The 18,529-nt window shown below is 29.2% G+C and overlaps 1 protein-coding gene across 1 annotated transcript; it reads left to right on the plus strand.

The window, feature by feature from the left end:
- Window positions 1-300: 300 nt before the first annotated feature.
- Window positions 301-17,599, plus strand: LOC122535705. The gene is made up of 5 exons (XM_043667454.1): window positions 301-628; window positions 7,756-7,879; window positions 7,958-8,108; window positions 11,898-12,114; window positions 16,996-17,599. Exons 1-5 carry the CDS (start codon window positions 387-389, stop codon window positions 17,120-17,122), a joined length of 861 nt encoding a protein of 286 aa, XP_043523389.1. The 5' UTR covers window positions 301-386; the 3' UTR covers window positions 17,123-17,599.
- The last annotated feature ends 930 nt before the right edge of the window (window positions 17,600-18,529 follow it).

Consider the following 18,529-nt stretch of genomic DNA (forward strand, 5'->3'; position numbering starts at 1 on the left):
CAAAAAATTCCCGACGTACGTGGCACGTCATTCCAGCGTAAGAGGTTAATTCTCCATTTTTCTTCCTCTTAATCTCACGTTGTTCTTCGTTAAAGATTGTTAAAAAAAAAAACCTCTCGATCATCCATCAAACTTCATCTATCTGCCAGCGCCTGACATCATTTTTTTAAACGAGCCTGATCTAAGATCGCAGCGAAATCGTGGGTAGGCCGAGCACGATCGATGATTAGGGATCGTAGAGCTTGCGCCCCGTATAAAAGGAGCGTATCGATGCGTAACTGTCTGACAGTGCGTCGAGAACGTGTCTTGCGAGGAGTCGATCTCGCGTAACGGGTCACGTTCGATCGCGAGCCAGCCGATCCCACCTTCGACGCCCTGTATAAAAGATGTCTCAGAGGGGACAGGATGGCAGTGCCACGTGCGAAAACGACATGTCCACGTCGAAAAACAACTCGCTGTTACGGCTGAACCAGGAGAGTCGGCGTGCATCCGGCGACTGGCAGGATCAGGAGACCGACTCGGAGATCAGCGAGACCGACTTTCTCACCAAAGGTGCCTTCCTGTTGACGCCGAGCCACGAGCTCAGCATCGAGAAGGCGGCCACTATATGCGAGAAGATGAACTTCCGGTAAGATTGTTCACCGTCGCCGGAATGACAATGTCTTTTTATTGATCTTTCCAATCGCCTCGGGTAATCTATTGTAATTATTCTTATTACAGCTTTAACTTTCTATTAAATGTAAAGCATTGAAATGTTTTTACTGATCTTAAATTTAAAGTATGAATATAGATCCTACAGGATCGTTTGAAGTTAAAATCCATTAATGATTGTAATGGTTGTGGTATAATAATACCACGATGTTCGAAAGACGATTTCTTTACAACAATGTTCTTGAGTTAATTGTTTTCTAATGTTAAAATTGAAACATTATTTTAGTCGAATATTAAAATATTTATTGTAATTAATAGAAAAGTAAGTTTTATTTATTTAATGCGTGTAACTTTCTGCATAAAAACTAAATAATCAGAATAATGAAAAAATAATATTAATTTTATATGAAACATAGTATAGCATAATTGAAAACATAATGATGATGGTTCTAATCGTTATAACTTTGTAAAAGCAAATCATATAAGAATGTACTTGGTCTCGTTTCAAAACGTAAAGCTTTACTGTTACAGGTCTGTTTTTTTCAAAGATATTTTTACACCATGTAGCGAGTGAGAAAGAGTAAGAGCATTATTCTCAAAAATTGTACAAATTCAAACATCTGTAAAGACATTAAAAAATTTTTTTTGTAACTTCAGAGGTCAACAAAATGAAAAAGAAGAAGAAACATAAAGTAAATATTGTAAATTGGAAACTTTCAAGATCGTGACGAATTTAATCATAAATAAAATTTTTCAGTTTCATGTTTTTATATGTGTGTGAATTTTTACAATTCTTTTTTGCAAGAAAAGAACACTTTTCCATTTGGTACACGGTATTAAAATATCTTAGAAAAGAAAATGAAAAATTCAGTGTAGTAAAAACAGAAGGTTTATATTCTAAAATGAGACCAAGTAGATTGTTTAATGAAGTTATAACAGTATACAAATATCTACAATTTTTCATTTAAATTAATTGTGATGCAAAACTACTGACTCCACGAAAACAATTTACACTTATCAGGATGGTAATGTTAACGAGGTCCACAGTAGTATAAATCCTACAAAACAGTACATATTTTGTTCTTTTTCTTGTACTCTATATATAAACACCCGATAAAATATTATTAATACTAAAAATTCATATGTGTGTTCAGTTTTGCTCACCACTGTATACAATTTTGTATATTATAATATACAAAATTATTATAAACTCGAATACTTTTACAATGAAAAATTTCATTGTTCGATTCACCTCTTTTTATACAAAAACCTGTGTAGATTAAATAAATAAAATCTATGTTTCTAGCAATGGCAATAAGTATTTTAATATTAAATAACTAAAAAAATTTGATTAATACATATAATGTATAAATAAATGTATAGAATAATTTCTTTATATACTATAGTGTAGTGTTTAAATATTGATAAAAATCACTGTATATAACTCTATTCGAAAGAGTTATCTAAAATAAGAGTCTCTAAAATATTTTATACGAAGCTAGAGTAGTATTTTCTCTATTAATCGATTAAAGATCAATGTTGCATGAAGGCATCATTTCATTCGCAATTCTTCTCGATCAATTTATATTATCAAATTCTAATTTTTAATATCTATGAAAGAAAATTCAAAGGAATTGCTTAATATCTTTTCAGAGAGTGAAATATTTATTAAATATGATAGATTATTACTTGGTTTGTATTCAATTAAAAAAAGTTTTAAAGACCATCATTTTACGATGACGAATTATATCGTGATCAGGTTGATAAAATTGAAACAAATATAAACAACTTGTTTCTTTTGTACGAGATCTTTCAGGCTCATTGCAGACGAGTGATTTTTGTCATTACAATATGACGATAGTGATGTTGGCGATTCGTGATTTACATTTTTTTAATTGTATAAGTATTTTTTCACCATTATGACTTCCATCTAAGCTCTGTAATTTTGTAAAATTTAACACTAGAACTACCAACGACTAAAGTATAAGATTTTTTAATATAATAATATAGTTATATTTTAATATAATAATAAGAATTTTTTAATATAATAGTGTTCGCAAGTTTTTTTATTTATAATCTCTAAAATTTTTTTTTTCTTTTTTATTTACGCTATAGAACCTTCTACAGGGTTATTAGCAGCATGCACATTGCTGTGCATGCTAACAGCACAGAAACAATTTCACAGACTTTTGTACAAGGATTATACTGATATACAACTAAGATACATGTTTGCTATTTACATACTTATAACTAGAGCTTAGAACTAAAACTAAGAGAACTGTTAAGTCACTGAGAAACACAGCTAGGCACTCGATCCGTTACAAATGCCAACCATGGCTTTTGAGAAATTTGTGAATAATCAACAGAGGAGTAATATATGGTTTGCTTAAAAAGAAGTCCATTGTGTGGGGAGGGAAATAACACATTCCACATAGTTTATTAATTAAGACATTCTTATTGTTGTTGAGACTGATCTCTAAAATTTGATTTAAATCTCTAAAAATATACTGTTTTAGATGTATAAAATATCTAATAGAAATTATAAATTAATCATTTTGGTCATTTCGTGTTACTTCTGGCATTATCACAATATGATAAATTTGTTGATAAAAGATCATTCCTCGAATTAAAATATTTTTAGATGTTGAAATTAAATTTTTCAAAATTTTTCAACATTAGATTAGTTTAAGATTAGATTTTAAACATTAGATTAGCTCATGAGTTTTTTTTTTTAGGATTAAGACGTCAATTTAAAGTTCTAAGGGGGGGGGGGGATTTTTCAAACAGAGTTTCGTAATTTCGAGTTAGCTACAAATTTCAAATTGAGTTATAGATCTTCAGCTTAGTTTCGCAACTTTTTAACTTCGATTTTTTAAAACTCGAATTTCACGAAGCTCCTCAGGTATGTTTCTCTTAATTTTAGCCTTCCAAGAATTTGATTAAACTTTCGAATTTTAATCGACAGTTAGTCTTGCAAAAATAATTAGTTTCCAATTTTTATTAAATTTGGATTCGATTGAACAAACTATTTCGTTCTCTTGTAATATTTCAATTTGTCAACCGAATAATATCGACAAAATAAGCTACAAATTCATTACGCGATCAATTTTCGTTCCATATAAAAGTTCTTTTTTTTTTTTCTTCTTTTTTAATACCGTACCAGCAAAATGACGTATCGTACTGTCTGAAATGCCTTTATTCAAAAATGTCTTGATTCAGCATACGTAAATCACAACGATTACGAGGCCGAAAAGTGTGTCTCGATTTAATTGAAATTCTCGTTGCCTTCAACATTTCCATTTTAATGGATGACTAACTAACTAATTTATGAAATTTAACCGAGCCATTAAATTGTTTTGTGGTACAATTAGCTCAAATACAGAGTTCGAATTCAAGTACAATTGCATACGAGTAAATAGGCCGAGTAAATCGAGTAGCCGGGAGAATTTAAATATAAAATTAACTAATGACGAGTCAGTCGAGGATTTGACTTAAAAAAAAAACCGAGCAAATCCGCTTTTCAGTAAAAACTTTGTATTTTAACAATGTAGTATTTTTATAGGGTGAGTCTCGTAACGTGACGACATCGAATAACTCATAAAATATTTGTCGTACGAAAAAATGTTTCAGATAAACGTTGCATGGCTTCCAGGGGGACATATGGTATTGTAACTAGTTTTATGTTATTTCGCTTTTTTATCAAGGTATGAAGGTCACTTTGAATTTTTCAAATGGAATAGTAAATATTTCTTCCCGAATTCGGATAAAGCGTTGAATTCTACATAAAAAACTTTTATGTTATTTTGCTTTTTTATCAAGGTATGTTGGTCACCGTCAATTTTTTAAATGGAATAGTTAATATTTCTTCCCGAATTCGGACAAAGCGTTAAATTGTACACAAGAAAGTATTACACCAAATAGGATCTAAAATACATAGTTACTGAGATATTAGCAAAAATATTTAGTATTATACCAAATAGGATCTAAAATACATAGTTACTGAGATATTAGCAAAAATATTTAGTATTATACCAAATAGGATCTAAAATACATAGTTACTGAGATATTAGCAAAAATATTTAGTATTATACCAAATAGGATCTAAAATACATAGTTACTGAGATATTAGCAAAAATATTTAGTATTATACCAAATAGGATCTAAAATACATAGTTACTGAGATATTAGCAAAAATATTTTTTTACATTGTATTAGGAAAGACCGTTAATCTCAGTAACTATGTATTTTAGACTCTATTTGGTATAATACTTTTTTATGTAGAATTCAACGCTTTGTCCGAATTCGGGAAGAAATATTAACTAATCCATTTAAAAAATTGAAGGTGACCAACATACCTTGATAAAAAAGCAAAATAACATAAAACTGATTACAATGCTATATGTCCCCCTGAAAGCCATGCAACGTTTATCTGAACATTTTTTCCTACGACAAATATTTTATGAGTTATTTGATGTCGTCACGTTACGAGACTCACCCTGTACATTGTCGATTGATTGGCGCTAGAATTAATCAAATTTTACGCGTTTATAACAACTTTTAAATTTGCACAATGTGATCTTCGAAATTTTACTAGATCTATTCTTTAGAAACTGCTGTTCTATCATTGTATCCATTTCTAAAATAGTCCGAGTATATCACATAACGGTAAACAGACTGGAAACGAGTGATCTAAAGCACTCGATAATAAAATAATAATGATATCGTGCATAAATAACACTTATTGTTTATGCAGTTTCTATCAAAGATTGGCAATACTTTTGTTTTATTTCTATAGTTACGAATTACGATGGACAAGTATTACTAATTAATTTTTTACATCTTACTATAACTTAAGAGCTGAAATTCTTTAAATTCGTTAAATTTAAAAATGTCTACATATTCACTTTTAATAAATGGCTCGCACTTCATACAATTTATATAAACTTTTCGAATGTTATTAAAGATATGTTTAATTAAATTGTTGTTTAATTAATTTTAACTGTTCTATTAAATGTTGCAATTAAAAGAAAACATTCGTCTGAATTCTATTTTATATGTTCGCAATAATTTAGAATTGTTCAAGTATTTATGTACTTGTAGCTTTTGGCCATTAGATTAATATCATTCACAATTTTCAATATTTTACATATTTTTAGGACTAGATTGCGAATTAATAAGAAATTTTATTGATTATTAAAGTATGCAAATACATACACACTGGTATACATACAAGTATACATGTCTATATAGTATTGCAGACATGTACGTGAATTTAATAATTAAATTAATTTCCTCCCTTTATTTCAATTGCAATATGTTTCCTTTCTGGCATGCTGTATACACATTGCTTTGCCATGTTTGTTTCCTTTCTTCAATTTTTTTTTACAAAATAAAGATTAATAACAGTTCCAAATAAAGCATTATCTCAAATTGAACAATAAACAATAAAATATCAGATAATATATGCTGTCTCATATGAAGCTACCCATGCAATTTTCTCTTAAACTATTCGCTATAGAGAAAATTATTTCAAATTAAACTTATGTTGTTTCGATGGGGGCATCTTATGGTGGCCACAAATCTTATGTAAATGAGATTTTAAGGTGGCCTTTGTTTTTTGAAATGGAACTGTATATTTTTTTAAATGCCAAACATTTTAAATATTTGTATTTCATTATGTACTTATAATTATTTAGTATTTATAATTATATTTATAATTATATTAGTATTTATAATTATATTCATTACATAATATTTCATTGATCAAATGAATTTATATATTTATTCATCTACAAATTAAGACTTCATTATTTAAATACACTATAATTACAAACAAGTGCAAAAATCGTTCCTGTTTGTGTAAATAAAATTATTTTCCAAAATTGGAAGAACTTCCCTGGGAAGTGTCTCCCAGAATTCGCACTCAAAGTATAAATAATTAATAAAATTTGTAAGAAAAATTTAAACCTTTCAATTTTACTAAAAATATGTGAAAATTCTGAATAATCTTAATATAATGATCTCGTCGTGAAGATCAAAAATCATTGAGAATGCAAATATTGAAGAAGAAATCATTGATAATAAAAATTATAAATCAAATGTCTTATTTCTGTAGTGGGTTTTATAAATACGCTTTTATTTTCTAAGAAAGATTGAATCCTGCAAATTTTTCATTAATTTTTCTGACATTTTGGTGCAAAAATTTGGTAAGTCCAGATATCTGAAATAATTTTCTAAGTATTATATGTTCTTCGAAAGTGCAAAAGGTATCATTTATTATGCCCCTTGTCATATTAACATCTTGCTAAATCCAAGATATTAGTTAATTATTTAAACAAATCGTGTAAATAATAATAATGAAGAGCATAAATGAACCAACAATGATGATAAATGATGAACTGTTATAATTTCCTAAAGGAAAATCATTTAATAATTCTAACAATGAAGAAACTCTCTTTTATACCGGGTCTTTAGAACTTGCTATATTTTTTCAGCATATCAGGATTAAAAAATTTGAACATCAGGATTCAACGACAAAAATTTTTGAAATCCTAACATTTCGTCATTTAATCCTAATGTTTAAAGTTCAATAAAATGGTAAAAGAAATCTTACATCAGGTTTTACAAGGTAAGAGATAATTTTAAAGGGACGGTTTTAATCTTCTTTGGTTATCACGATGATAATGGATTTAATCACGAAAAAAATTTTTCAATGCTTTCAGAGATAATTTTTGCAAACATTAATTAATTAATGCTTTTAATTCAAATTTTTACAATTTTCGAGAGAAAAGTGCTACATGATACAAAATCATCTTTAGAAAAAACAAAATCAAGATTGTGAAATCCCTCTAAAATGAGATCAAGTTGCTATACGATCTTCTTTCACAAAGTTACAACAGTCCAAATTGTCGATAATTTTTCATCGTTATTGATTCAGTTATGCTCCTCGCTGTAACACAGTTTCTCTCAAATTTCCACAATTTTCAAAGGCTCTTCTAGTTTCTGGTAATCAAGGTATTTGATTACACCAGATAGATAATTTAGAAAACAGGCAGAGAAGAAAGAAGACGAAAGATAAACCGTGGTTGTCGCTTTGCATTACAGTGGCGCGTTCTCCCTGACGAAGACGGCCACCGGTATACTCTTCAAGTTCAGCAACATCGACGATTTTCAGGCGGTCTACAAAAAGGGCTTCCACAAAGTCACCGGGGCACGCTTCTACAAGAAGGTACTTATCTCTCGGTACACAAAGGAACCACCTCTTCAGAACGGCTCTAAATACGACGTTTCGTATTCATGAACGCAGGTTGCCATACCCTGCAGACCGGCGAAGACATTCACCGTTTACGTTTTGGACGTACCTGAAGAATTACCCGAAGAAGATATTAGACACGCTCTCTACAAGTACCGATCTATAGTCGAAGTTACGCGGCTGCCTCTCAACACCGGCACTGTCTGTGAGTATTCCTCGCCGATATCGTTGTCGATAGATAAAATTGGGCAAAACGTAACCTGATTAAATTATGTATAAATATTTTATCATTTTCAGACACATATTACTATTTAAAAAACGAATATATATTTTTATAAATTAATTATAAATTTATAAATATATATATATATATGCATGTACATATATATTATTTATATACAATATATGTTTATTTATATACAATAAATGATCACCGACTATAATTAACACGTTGTTGACCAGCCACGAGTTAACTCGCGTTTGCACTTGCATTAGCTATTTTAATTTTTGACACTCAGCGTAATGCAAGATATTTGTCGTGTTCACTTTATCGTAAAGAAAAATTACTTTTATTGATATTTAGGTTTTTATTGCAATTTTTAGCAAAAATCTCAATAATGACGGATCGTGACCGTGAAGAACTTTTTAATGAATTATATGCAGATGCTTTATCTGAGTGATTTTGAAATATAGTGATGTGGAAATTGATAGTTTATCGGAAGACAGTTATGAATCGGATATTGGACCTTTCAAACGGTAAATTTGCAAAACCTATTGTGTACCATTATATATAGGTAATTGCTATACAGTTCATCACATCAAAAAAAAAAATTACTAAAATATATTATAATATAAATTATAAAATATAATATAGATTAAATATATTATAATATAAATTATAAAATATAATATAAATTAAATATAAATTATATATATAAAATACAATATACATGAAAGATATTTAAATTCATTCTGTATAAAAAAAGGTATATCGAAGTTTATTTAGATTGTTTAACTTTCATACTCAATTACGAAATAATAGCCAGTGACATGAGCTCCTGCGTAAAATTGCCGGTCAACAATGTGTTAATGTGGAATCAGAATATTAATCGTGATCACTGATTATCAAATAATCGTTGATTAATGAATAAGGGACGTAATCAGAATTATTAATCATAAAATGATTACACTTTTGATTACGATTGCATCAGTTTAATTCTATCGACAATATTATTTTTTTTTATAAAACTACGTATTTGCGTTGTTTTGCAATGTGTGCAACCTTACAATTTTATCAGGATATTTAAAATATTTTTCATCGATTGAATCGATCTTCTGTACGACTTGATGAAGATGGATTTTGAGTTTTGAACGAATGATAAAAATTTTAAGTTTCTTCAGTATGATACGCGCTCATTCTTATAAAAAAGCCAAAAACATATCAAGAAAATTATAAACTTTAACAAATTATTTTAAATTCAACACTATTATGCATAAATATTCTCTCTACTCTTGGGTCTGAAACTGCAAGCGGTTTAATAATAATATTTAATTATATTAAACAGTACATTTCTATACATTTTACGTATTATAGCGTGTGATGAAATACACTACAGATCGTAATAAAATATAAGTTAATCACTTAATTTAAAAAATACCAAATGATTACATATTAATGATTACATATTACAAAAATTAATTACAAGATTACCGATTTTTTTCAACAATGATTAATTGATTAACAATTACGATTTCTATGAGTACTATTTAGTAATTGATTGCAAAGTAATTTATTACTCTGCCAATAGATCACTATACGAAATATTGCCATAGATGTTCGTACTTTATAATCTTCGTAATGACTGGAATTACTACAGATTGAAGAGTGCAACTTTTTCTTTTCAAAACTTGACGTGCGATTTTATTAAATTTTGAATATTAGGTTTAAGCAACGAAAATTTAAGAAAACCTGATATTTCGCTGCTTAAACTCAAACATTCAAAGTTTAGTTCGCTCTAGATTTAGCCATGAAAAAAATTTTTTATGTTTCTAGAAATGTTTGAATTTGTAAGAGGAAAAAAGAATCTTCATCTCTCTACGTATTACACGATGAAAAAAGCATCTTTAAAAATAGATGAATCTAGAAGTATGAAAGTAGAGGCCTCATGTTTTCAAATAAGCGATTTTTTTGTTGACAATGTTATAGTATTTTAATGTCCAAATATTTACTAAAGTAACTGTAGATGATTATAATTTTGTATCAGAACGACTTGTTATATTGCGAGTATTTTTTAAGATAATTTGATCGAAATATAATATCGGACCGTTCAAAGTCAGAGTTTCTACCTAAAATTCGAGATTTGAAGCATGTCTTTGCCACAGATATTATGTAGAAACTGATATATTACTAAAAATCAAAAGTACTGATATTTTTTGTTATAGACACAATAGATAGTTTAGTATAATAGACAAATATTTCTTTCTCCATAATTAAAATCGTGATTACACTTATATTTGTTACGAAGAATTATATATATGGATGTATTCACTTAATTCAATTAATAATACACCAATAATAATTTAATAATCAAGATATTAATTCATTAGACAATAGTTCTAAGCATTGTTTGAAAGTGTAAAAATAAGACGTACATACATTGGAATATCTCAAGTATTTAAGAAAAGGAGAAAGATTTGAAATATTTTATTTATTCATTACTTTATTGGTTAAAATCGTTATACAGTATTAAAATTGTTCTGAAAAAATGATGATATTTCTTATATTTGTTTACTGGAGAACCAAAGTAAAGAAGAAAAAGTTTGGGAACTACTACTACTGTGAGTATATTAATCACAATCACTGTGAGTATATTAAAATATGCAAAATGTGTTTTTGTTGTTGTTGTTGTTGTTGTTGTTATTATTATCAGAAAAAGTTTTATTCGCCTTGTTGTATATATAGTAATTGAGAGTTTAATTTACTTTAAGTAATGTTTACTTAATTCATTTATATATATATTTTAATTCTTCCACACATATGCAGGAAATATCGCTGATATTTTAATTTACAAATTATGTAAAAAATATCCATAAAATGAATCGAAACTACTCTTATTTTATATGGATTAATTTAAATTTGGAACCGTTCGTACTGATTATATCTCATATGGAACATTTTGAGATCATTATTACTTATCATTACTGTAACAAGACGCAACTATCGTGAATATAGTAAATTATATTGGTAAAATTTGAAACAAATCTGGTTTAGAAAAGTTAGAAAAGTTAGAAAATGTGTACAGAAGTTAAAAGAATTTGTTTATCGCAAACATATATTTAGTAAAAAATTAAAATCGTGAACAGTTATTTCGAGCACAAAATAAGTTTTAAATATGGCTAAATAATAATTGGCTGTTTAAATACTTTTATATATATTTGCATTACCTAAATATCTCGTAATCTTCAGATTATTTCAAATTAGTTTATTTTAAACTTATTCAATGTATGTATCACAGTCGATTCTCTGTGAAATGATATTCTTCATGAAATTTGTTTTATGCAGTGCACTATATAATGTATTTATTAATAAATAATAATATACATAATATATATTTAAATATATTGATATATTTATTTATATATTAATTAATATATTATATACTGAAGTTCTTCTGAGCGTTTGAATACTTCCGTGAGCAACTCCGTACCAATCTCTATATTATCGGCTGTATCGGTGTAACTTTATTATATATCGGTTTCAATTCCACGCGTTGAAGTCAAGCTATCGCGAAACAAAGGGGTAGAAAATGAAACAAAGGAAGAAAAAGAAACGGCGCGCAACGGAGGAATCGCACTGGCAGAAAACGCGACGTGAAAATCGCGGGCTTAATGCAATTAGTCACATTAATTCCAGGCATTCGCCTGGAACGTCCGCCAATCGAATTAATTTCTCCAACCGCGTGCCCGCTGACCCGATGTCTGCTTTGTGAATTAGTGAAAGCGATCAACGACAAGCTGAAAAGCGACGCTCACACCCAGAACGAGCCAGCGACGATTTACACGGGGCCGCCGGTTATAAGGGTCACCCTGGCCAGCGTGGAGGAGACCTCGACGCTGCTCAGCCGTGGTCTGGATTTTTATGGGGCCACATATTTCCCCACCGAAACGCCCCATCCGGCTGCTCAACCTTTGGCCAAATACAAAAACAACAGGTGGGAAACGAACGTGCGCGCTCGCATATGCCTCGCGATATATATATATATATATACATACATACATACATACATACATACATACGTATGCACGCTTTCCCCGCGTCAACCTATCCAAATCAATTTCAATTTATCGGGGGCTCCCGACATCACCTTGCTCCCGCTGTCGCCTGATCAACTTTCTCTCTGATCACCTTTCAATTGGCTGTTTCGTAAACTTTATCCAGGTATAGAGAAATAAATATATAGATAACCAACAACTCTGTTATTCTAGCAGTTGGATCAGAAAAGAGAAATAGTTTTGTTCAACCCCCTTGCGCCTGGCAACTGATTCGCGGACCATAACGAGTGACCAAACCGATGTGTAAAGTAATTCGTCGCTTTCTTTTTTCTTTTTCTTTTGAACTTGTCCGTACGATATCACTGAAAGGTACTATTAAGACTATAATATACTATATTATACTATTAAACATATATTAAATATTATACTAATAGTATACTATTACACTATACTATACTAATATATAATATTGTATAATATTGTATAATATATAACGCTAATAGTATACTATTATACTATAGTAGTATTAAATATATATTAAATATAATGCTAATAGTATACTATTACACTATACTATAGTATTAAATATATATTAAATATAATGTTAAGAGTATACTATTTCACTATACTATACTATTAAATATATATTAAATATTATACTAATAGTATATTATTACACTATACTATACTATTAAATATGTATTAAATATAATATTAATAGTATATTATTACACTATACTGTACTATTAAATATAATACTAATAGTATACTATTACACTATACTATACTATTAAATATAATACTAATAGTATATTATTACACTATACTATACTTATTAAATATATATTAAATATAATACTAATAGCATACTATTAAACTATTAAGAAGTAATCAACTTATCATTTGTTTTGCCTGGATTACATTTAAATATACGTAAAACTGAGAAAATCTTCGGCCAAATATTCTCGACGTATGTGGCACGTCATTTCAGCGCAAGAGAAATTTAGAACAAAACTAAATTTAGAACAAAACTAAATTTAGAACAAAATATTAACAAATTCTCTGCTCCACGTGTCTCGTTTTCTGTACACGCTCAAGCTCACGTCTGATATTTTTTTCATTAAGAGATAAAGAGGTAAACAATAATTGTTGCTATCACAGCTTTATATGTTCTATTTATTTAAGTTGTGTGCTGATAACGGGGCATGGTAATGAGTTATCAGTCATTCTTTCTTCTTTGTCGGCCTTTTTATTTGGCGTGTAACAGTTTACCTTCAAGTCTCCCTTGCTTTAACAAAACACATCGTTACAGGAAATTGTAAATAAACGAACGTAAAAAATAAATATTATTTTCATATACACGCTCTTGCATGGATTTTGTTTCGCTTTTATTTATTTTTTTATTATTGTTTTATTGCATTTCTTCAGCATCGGACAAATTTATTTGTTTGTTTGTTTCGCGTAAATTGTTTTTTTTTAATATTTATAAACACCAGCAACAAGTCAATTTGAGCACACAAACAGGAAAAAATAAGTAAATTTTACAAATTTATTAAACCTTATAACGTGTCGAAAATGATTTAAAAGAAACTCAACATTAATAATATGACGATCGGCTATTTTTAGTAGTGATTTTCACTAGACGCTGACAAGCTTTATTAAGACTTTACAAAATGTGATTTTTGTTATATAAAAAGTGTCCTGAATTGTAAATGTCAAAACTTCGGAAGCGACAACTTGAGGAAAAAAAGTTCTTTAGAGAGTTGCTTGTTTTTGCTCCATTTTCGAGAAAATCGCGAGAAGAGAAAGAAAGAAGTTCTCATTTTTTCTCTTCTCGAAAAATACTCAAGAGAACAACTGAAAAATCGTAATTTGATTTCAAGCAGTTTAGTGTATTAGAAAAATATGTAGCTGCAATCAGAGTAGTCAATATTCGATGTGATGTTTGCATTGTTATGAAAGACTAGCATTTTAAACAGGATCTTCATTAGATAGATGACATTATAGATGATAATATAAGTGATAAAATGGATAACAACCTAAATAAGTGGAAAAACGGAAACTTTCTTTGTTTCCTTTTTCACGATTTTCTACAAAATGGAACAAAAACGAGCAAATCTCTAGAAAAAAACTTTTTTTCTTAACGTATCAAGTCATCTCCTGCATCCTCTCGAAATTTACAGTTATATTTCGGACACCCTGTATAAAGAAACAATTAGTATATCAAAATTACTAAATGAATATAACATTTCTAATGACCTTGCTATTTTCGAATCAACTAACCGTTGAAAATCGCATGACACTCACAGTAACGCCGAAAATTGTATGGCGTAATAATTTAAACATTATTGCTTAACAACGCTGAAAATCACATAATGATAGTATAGTCATCAACATATCATTGTTTTATCTATAATTTATTTGTTCAGATACCAAAATATTATCGATTCTTTTGTTCATCGATATTACGCAATTGCTAAATTATATTTATAACAAAATTTACATTAAATTTATATATTTATTTAAAAAATTGAAATATTCTTCAAATGAGAAAAGAAACAACGATCAAATCTTTTGGTCAAATCTTTGATCAAATTAAAGAATAAGGAATAATCTTTTGACCGAAAGTAAACTATAAGCTTGAAAAATATCAACAAGCCTAATACGTCGATTGAAAGTTGCATGTAACTTCATGCACGTGAAAGAACTATGCTATAAAATAAAAAGATTATGATCGTGGATAGGTCTTTGATTTTCGGAATATTTGTAACATTCCCTTTGTATATTTTTGTATTTGTATATTTTTACTCCGAAATTTGTGTATTTATACCTAAATTTCTATATTTTTACTGCGAAAATGAACAAAATCGCAGAGATTTCCCGAAATCAACAAAAAAAAAAAAAAAAAGACGAACGTGCAAGCTTTAAGGTGTCTCGCATTTCAATTTATTTATTACTTTTCAACGTCGATCAAGCCACTTAAACGAATAACGCGAGTTTAAAAATCCCTCTCGCCAATTAAACCTGGACTTTATCCACAAGAATGAGGGACGTTAATGCGCGAAACGTCAATTCGATCGAGTCAACTGCGTTTTATCAAAAGACGACGATAGTTGGAAACGGCGTTGCGTTCGCGAGTTTAGCTGTTTATCAGCTGCGAGATTATTAGCTCTGGCGGAAAATAGGCGGCTATAGGTGGAACACGCGCCACGCTCATAGAATCATAAAAGCCACGCTCTAGCTGCTTACAATTCGAAGCTTAAATTAGCAAACGCCGCGGCATCGGAATCTACGTTTGTTTCTGCTTGAAAGGCGACAAAGCGGCCGCAAATCGCTGGGAACGAATAAGTTCCAAGCCTGAACTTGGTTCACGTGCAAATATACATTCTATCCTGTATTTATGTCGAGATAATGACCACTTTATGGCGCGGAGACACGGGTGGACACAAGCGTGGTTTCATGCAGCTACGTTTCACAAATTATTAAGGCACGGCTGAATTTCTGCCAGCTAGTAATTTTCGTTAGCGTATCGTGCTTTTTGAGAAGTCTATTAACTCCGTGTTTAATTCTGTGCTTTCTATATTTAACTCTTTGGGTACGCTTAATATCATTATAATTTCTTTATCTAGATTTTTTCTCGCGACTGTCTTAATTCTGGAAAATAATTTTGTAAAAATGTATATCCTATATACGATGCTTCAGCAGTGACGATTGACGTCATCACAATTTGTCGATGAATTAAACATTTTGATATTTTTCATAACTATTTCTAATTTTAGAAAATAATCAGTGGTAAATGAAAATTTATCGTGCATTGATAATTTAATATCGTTGACAAATTTTAGAACATTCAAACAGACCAAATTCTGAGAATAGAAATATATGTGCAGTCCCTCGCAATTGATTGATTTAGGACTTTTTAGGAATTTTTAAATTTTGCACATTTTTTTCTAAAACAATTTGTTAACTGTTAGAATATCACGCACATATCAATAATTTATATATTACTGAATATTTATATTATATATTTACAATATATATTATGTACGGTATAATATAAATATTAGAGTAATATGTAATTATTAGATAATACAATATATATCGTATATAATTTTTTCTGTGCTGCGCGTTTCCACTAAATATTTTATCAGTGCTATGTAAAGAAATGTAAAAAAGTAATATGTAAAGAAAACAAACTCAAAAATAATACGTTATCTTGCCTTTCATAAAATTAAAATTCAAATATCTTATAAAGTACAATATTCCTCTAATACTTTTACTTTTAGGATAATACATTTTTACGTGCTATTTTCACGTACTTTGATACTTTTAATACTTTTACGTGATACCGTCCTAGTACTTTTCTACGTAAAATGAAGGAGAGAGTCGATGCACGAAAAAAAGGAGATATTCATTCAAAAAATTTCAACCAAATAAAAAAAAAAAGATAAACTCGTTATAGTTGCATGAATTAATTATGAATTACAATTATGGAATCCAGTACTCTTGCTTTCAAAAGGTGAATAACCATAACGTTTGGTAGATATTGCACATTTAGTCAATACAGTGTACAAATGTTGTTAAAGTGTTACGCTTTAACACAAAAACATGTCACATTCCAATTTTAATTCGAACTTGAAGAAGTTCAAGCCTTTCAATCACATGCACGACACACTGTTCAATTAATCAAAGTGAAACATCATTCCTTGGATCCTAAATTTAACGCTAGTGGCACGAAAATGGAGCACTTATTCTCCGGAAAGTAATAAAAATCGAATAGGAAGCGGTTCATTTTTCAACGGGGTCCGACATCGTTTCAGATGGCTCGAGTTGGCAGCCATCGGTGCTGGACAAAGAGTCAGGGACCTACTTCCGGTCTTCGACAACGCGGGCTTCAACAAATTACCACCCCCGGCCAGCCGGCTGATAAAGCCGCAAAAAAACTGACACGTTCCTCGACTTCTTTCATCCCCTCTACGAAATTCCAGGGGAACTCCTGTGTCTCACGACATCCAGCCTCGAGTTTTATCGAACTCGGCATAGGAATGTCGAGGATCGGTTCCAGACGATTGAGAACGCGTTAAAGGAAACCGAAAAATTCTTTGTCGCACGGCAATGGAATCGCGTTTGTGTAATAATTTTGTTAATTTAACTTTTTCGCAGTGTAACGAAAAATGGTATATGTTTAGAAAATGTTTCTTTTATCGGTGAAGCTATACAGTGACGAACAAAAGGAAGATTGAAAACACGAGATTCGTAAAATCCGTAATTTTGTAAAATAGAGTTACATTTAATAAAAGGAATGAATAGATGTAATGTCGAATAGATATAAACTGCAAAACACATGATTGCTATTAATGTCGATAAGAAAGATGTTTAGTCCAAAGTAGAAGTATATATAGAGGTTATAATATAAATATAAAAGTTAATAATTTTTTTTTTAATATTATAGATGATATTAAATATATTCATATGATATTTAAGTATATTTCTGGGATATATTTGTGATTTTATTTATACATGTATTACTTGGTAGACAAACCAAGTTTAAACTTCTTTTTATCTGTCACTGTAGATACACGAATTTGTAAGCTATGAATGGAGCAACAATTTCTAATATTAACACTAGGACTACCAGTGTGGTTAAAATGATTAATTTATAATTTTAGTTAGATATATTTTAATAGTATATTTTCAAGATATTCATTCTCGAGTATAACAATTTCTAGATATTTCTAGATTATTATAATTTCTAGATATTTCCAGATTTTTATAATTTCTAGATATTTCTGTATTATTATAATTTCTAGATATTTCTAGATTATTATAATTTCTAAATATTTCTAGATTTTTATAATTTCTAAATATTTCTAGATTTTTATAATTTCTAAATATTTCTAGATTGTTATAATTTCTAGATATTTAAAAGATGTTTCATAAAATGTATAAATAAAAGCTTTTTTTCTTTTTTTTTTTTTCTTCTTTACTAAAAGTAATATGTCTGGTGGAAATTTTATATTTTAATCGTTGATAGTTCTAGTGTTAAAGTTAAGAAATTTTCAGAAAACTAAATTATCATCGAGGTTTGAATTTTTGAGTAGGCCATATATATATGGTTGAGAGTATTCGATCATGGAAGCATACTTCTATAAACTTTTATGAACATATTACAAGTATGATATAAAACATTTTGATATTTCATTTACATTATCTATCATATTCATCACATCTATTATTATCATAATTATGTTTGTTTAAACAAATTATAAAAATATTTAGTACGAGTAATGAATAAAATAAACAATAAAAATATTAGTAGATTTTTAAGTATTTGAGTATTAAATCTCAATATTC

Source organism: Frieseomelitta varia, unplaced genomic scaffold (assembly GCF_011392965.1).
Source record: "Frieseomelitta varia isolate USP_RPSP 00005682 unplaced genomic scaffold, Fvar_1.2 scaffold_756, whole genome shotgun sequence".
NCBI lineage: Eukaryota > Metazoa > Arthropoda > Insecta > Hymenoptera > Apidae > Frieseomelitta > Frieseomelitta varia.